This window comes from Aptenodytes forsteri, unplaced genomic scaffold (assembly GCF_000699145.1).
Source record: "Aptenodytes forsteri isolate BGI_AS27 unplaced genomic scaffold, ASM69914v1 Scaffold404, whole genome shotgun sequence".
NCBI classification, from domain to species: domain Eukaryota; kingdom Metazoa; phylum Chordata; class Aves; order Sphenisciformes; family Spheniscidae; genus Aptenodytes; species Aptenodytes forsteri.
The window spans coordinates 1,427,353-1,432,665 of NW_008795629.1; the positions used below are offsets into that span (position 1 = coordinate 1,427,353).

Genomic DNA, 5,313 nt, shown 5'->3' on the forward strand with positions numbered 1-5,313 from the left:
GGTAGGGGGGGGGGGGAATCGTAATGTTCAACTTGCATGATGAGAGAGACTTTGGGTTGATATCTCTGTTGTGCTATTAATCAAGCTTTCAGCAAGGAACAGTAGTGCTGGGATCTTGTGTCCTGTGTGGTCATCTGTGTTGGGAAGACAGTAAAATTCGGGTGGCTGCATAGTTCCTGACTGGACCAAATGTTTTCTGCATTTAATGCCCTTTGAAGGCAAATAGGGTATGGTTAATGTTTTAAAATGAAACCTGAACTCAAGGCCCAAAATGCTGCAGCAGATGAAAGAATGTGAAAATGTCCATTTTAAAGTGGCAGAAGAATGGCTTGGCAATGACTCAAGAAGTAATCATTCCTGAATGTGTTTTCCTGTGTAGACAGGGAGGGGGAGGGAGACAGGCCTGGTGGAAATTGCTGCCATCCCTCATTTTGGAATATGTACTAGTAGTCGGGTTGTGTTTAAGCACAAAGGGTGAAGATTAAAAAATGAATGAAAGATATTTAAGGAAAGTATCATCACTCTTATAGATAAAACTAAAAGATGTAATGAATGTTCGGTAATGCATGTAAAAATTTGTATTTGCTGAAGTAATAGACCAAAAGGATTAATGAACAATAATTTCTTTACTTAGGATTGCTTTTTTTATACTGTTGCTCGCTGATTGTTTCTTTTATGGGCAGTTCTGTCTGGCTGTAAGACTTCTGACCTCTGTTTCCAAGTAAATCTTTATGCCATACTTCTACTTTTCTGAAGAGACTCTTGGTTAGCACTTCCTTGCAAAAACAAGGATTTTATTCTTTAATAGCTAATAAACATTTTTCTTTTTACATTGCTTTAAAATGCTTTCGTTTTTCCTTTCTAACTCTGAATTTTCCTCTGTGTGGCTGCCTGTGAGGTACTATTATCAGGTATAGTTTGGCTTTGTTTAATTTGCTTCTATAGAACGTGCATGCAAGTAAAGTGTCCCAAAGAGTTCACATCAGCATCATTCCATCTATAAGCAATCTCAATATATGAATAAGTGTTACAGTAACTGGTAGCGCAGTAGGGCATTTGTGCAATGGTGGGTGATGTTAACTATCGTGAATGTTTAACACCGTTTCCCTTTTCTTTTCTACCTAGGAGATGAAATTTATCAGGACATTTTTCGTGACTTTTCTCAAATGGCATCAAATAATCCAGAGAAGCTAAACCGTTTCCAGCAGTCGGATTCCCAGAAGTCTTAAGTGTCAAGAAGGAAAAGAACCTGATCCTTATAGTGCAAGTCTTTTTTACTTTAACAGAATGAATTATATACATTTTGTTAGATAGTTTGGATAAAATGACCACTCTAATGTAGCTTTAGATTGTGGTAGCTGGGGAAATGTATGGGTTGTTTTATGTTCTACAGTACGTATACCTCAGCAGCTGAAGAAAATGTTTAAAAAAAGGAATACCTGCTAGCTCAGTATAAAAATAGTACCCGTTAGGAAGTACGAAGTTTGTCTATGGTTTGTACATAAAGTTAGCAGAGCGTAGCTGTATGCGTTGCAGACTCTGGATGGCAGGATGATCAGACCAGCTTTGCTATTTAGTATCCCTTACCGTCATCTGTCCCCGTATTGCCATGAAGAATGTGCCTCTGACAAGAAGGTCTGGGTTGCATTTTCTGGGACTGTTTGGAAGGGAAATCGGGTCATGACTTACTGAGTTGTCCCTCTATTTGTGGGCCTGTAACTTAACAGATTCTCTTGTTCCTATGCTGACTGTGGTTAGAGGTAAGCTGTTAATAGCAAGACATGGTAACTTCTGCTCTTTTGCAAGCTCTTTTTCAGTGGAAGCTTTAACACCAGGCTGGCCTTTATGCTAGTGACTGCGGGTCAGTCACAACAGGTGTATATCCTGGAGGACCAAACTTCTAAGAGCAACCTATTTTCCTTTTTTTTTTCTCTTAAATTAAACTTTCTTGCAGCAAGTATACTTTTAAGTGAGCATGTGGAACCTTTCATGAAAAATAAACTTAATCCTGCTGGACATGATGTGGGGTTTGTTTGCAGTATTTGGACATCAAAGCTTGAAATTTGAGACATGAAAGTAAGTCTTGAGCCAATGGAGTTTGTGTAGAGCAGTCCTACGAAGGCTGTTTGTTACCTTCTCTTTTTGCTGTTCTCACTACTAGCCCTAAGCTGAATATATAACATCTCATATGTAATGCAGCCACCCTATATTTAGGGCAACCAGTCCTTTATATCAGGAAGCAGTATCCTTTATATAATCTGCAAAGATGTGTATGTGTACGTGTTGTCTAAACTAAGGTGTGCACAAGAAAACCTGGGAATTTCACTGCGCACTTTTGCAAAGTAACGAATGAGCACGGTCTCCAGCTCTATTCCGAGGGCAGCAACGCAGTTTGCTTTGTTCAATAGTGAGCTCCGCTCTGCTGATGTGCATGTATAAAGGGTGTCTGTAGATACACGCTTATGTGTCAGGTTATTTAATACCTAGATAGTAATCACCTGAAGCCCCAAACCAGCAGATGCAATTTTTTATGCTCTATTTGTCTGCCCTATGGACAACTTAAGGAGAATTTTTAGGTAACATAGTATCGATGTGAGTTTTTAACAATCCTAATAGCCATGGCATTATGCTAACCTGCTGTTTAAATGTATTTAGGAAATGAATTGGCTTTTCTCCAAGCTGGCTAAGATAGGCAAAATTGGATAAAGAATTTCTGTAAACTATGGTAAAATTAAACTTTCTGGCATATTAAATCTTAACAAGGTATTTAAAATATCTATAATTTTGCATTAAATGTATAATAATGCGTCAAATCTGGATGATTATTGCTGCAAAGTTAATAGCATTTTAGAATTGTCCAATATATTCTTTTTCCAAGCAGAAGAATCTTACAAAACAGTTCTTGCTTTGTGTGTGGTCTAATTATGCTAGGAAAAGCAGATTCTGCCCATTTAAAGAGTGCATTTAGTCTGAATAATAAGACACTTAGGAATATCACCTGTAAGCAGTAATTTCTAGTAAGTTGTTTTTTTAAATAGCTGTCTATGAAATGATAATATACTTCCACTGCTATTAAATACTGCAGATTAGGATGTTTTAGTAGATCTTAGAGAAAGTAAAATTCCCGGTGTACAGATGGGACAATGCAAGATATAACTATGTATAGTATACACTTTAAACATAGGTTTTTCTAAAGATTTGTCTTTTGCAGCCTACGTGACAGGCGGCAGTATATAGTGTGATTGGCTGTAATGTAAAGCTGCCTGAAGCTTAATGGCGTAATCGCTATCTCAGTCCATGCTGCTGGAAGAGTGTCAGAGACACTTACTTCAAATCTCCACTGGTATTTTCCTTCCTAGCCATAACAATCTCCATGACAAATTTTGCAGGACAACTTCCTGTAGACAAAAAGCTGCTTCCCTCTAGCTCTGCAGATCCACGTGCTGCATTTCCGACTCTCATCTGTCTGGGAAGCAGTATCAGTCTATTTATGCTAAAGGTCTAATAACATACCTGATCCATAGGTTGCATGACTCTTGTCAGGAGCTTTGGAGTTTTAATGGTTCAGGGAGCAGGTGTGTCACTTCTGATCCTGTAGCCTCGTTCCCCAATCCTTTTAGGTATGCTAGGATGTCCAGCATAAACTGCATTCAGTTAAAGCTTTTTTTTTTCAGGTCAGGTGAATGCATGTGTTAGGATGTTGCTCATCAGCAAAAATGAATATGCCATTAAGTTGCATGAAATGTGTCGAGGGCTTAGTCCTACCAAACACTGGCAGGCTCGGTGCTCCGGGGCCTCTAACTTTTAGGATTGTTAGGATGTTGCTCATCAGCAAAAATGAATATGCCATTAAGTTGCATGAAATGTGTCGAGGGCTTAGTCCTACCAAACACTGGCAGGCTCGGTGCTCCGGGGCCTCTAACTTTTAGGATTCAGCCCTCAGTAAAACAAAGTATGATAATCTCTAGTACTCTGAAGATTGGGATTTCCATATTGAGTTCTGACTCAAGTGCTAATCTTCTGCTCAGTAATAGTGGGAAACTTCCATTTTTATTACAATATGAATCTGAGTATAACTAGAGTAATAGACAGTAAGGCTCCATTGTGGGTTAACATCTTGTACTCTGTACCAGATAATGGAAAGCTTCGATTCCGGTTCATGTTTCTCTGTAGGCATGAAGTGTAATAGGTCTTAGTCGGTGAGGTACAAAGCAGGAGATTCCTAACACAGTTTAAAATCAGCTTTCGGATAGAATTTTAGTAATTTACTAGATAGCCCATTGAAAGATTTTATACTATTTTTCTTAGCCAGAGTTAGATCATGTGTTCCAAAGGTCTCTTGGAAAGACAAATGTCAAGGAGCTCAACATGTATTCTAATGCATCTTGATTTCAGAGGTATAATTTACTTATGTTGCACGTTGATTAAAATGGTGTCTGTGGTGTCTCCTTAGTGGTCTGTATTGTTTTGATTGTTCATAAGGTTTCATATTTTATGTTAATGTCAGTACAGTGCATATAAACTTAAATTTCTGAATTATCATACTGAATCATGCCACTGAATTATATTAGACATGCTGGAATTTGTTCCCATAAATTTGGGTGAAGGCGATGGATGGTATAAGTCTTGCTTTGCTTTCGCAAGCTGCACATATTGCAGTCTGAATGCGTGTTTCAGTTGTTCGTTAGTACGTTGTAGGCTTCAGCCTCCTTACCAATTAGGACCTAATCCAAGAAGTCACTGAAATCGGTAGCAGTCTTCCCACTGATTTCAGAAGCTTTGGATTGTGCCTTTCGTGGCTTCTAATGTTAGTGCGCTAAAGGATCCTGTATTAATACTGCATTTTTCACTCTGGGGGGTTTTACATTTTACCTGGTTATATACTGAGCTGAAATAGTTTTAGAAAATGCAACCAGACCTTCCAACTGCTGTCAGCAAATCCCCATACAAGAGGAAGTTTCTCCTGTTTTGCAGTATGACTTCAGTACACACATGTTGTCCAAATTATTAGAGTTCTCCTCGATAGAGCAAAAACTTTGTAGCACTGAAGAAAAAAGGTGAGAACTGGAATAAGCATAGGGTTGGCTGTGATGTTTCCAGGACTTCGGTGCTTCTCTGCAGCCATCTGTTTTAAAGTACGGATGTTAACTCTGCATTTTGATCATGAGAATCTCAGATGACACAGTGAATATAAAAGGACCATTTGGTAGAATTACAAATAAGGTGTAAGTACTAAAGACGTAATATTTTTACACCGTCAAAAGGACTGAGCTGATTATTTAATACATTGAAAGTATTTTGAGAGTCAGTTTT

General features: G+C 38.4%; 1 protein-coding gene across 1 annotated transcript in view; it reads left to right on the top strand.

Annotated features, from left to right (window-relative positions):
• The window catches only part of ACAP2 (ArfGAP with coiled-coil, ankyrin repeat and PH domains 2), a 69,618-nt gene extending 65,832 nt beyond the window's left edge, over positions 1-3,786 (top strand). The window contains exon 24 of the mRNA XM_009282339.2: positions 1,126-3,786. Coding sequence (XP_009280614.2) covers positions 1,126-1,229 — 104 coding nt within the window. The 3' untranslated portion in view covers positions 1,230-3,786. The remainder of the gene's footprint in view (positions 1-1,125) is intronic.
• Positions 3,787-5,313: the final 1,527 nt, after the last annotated feature.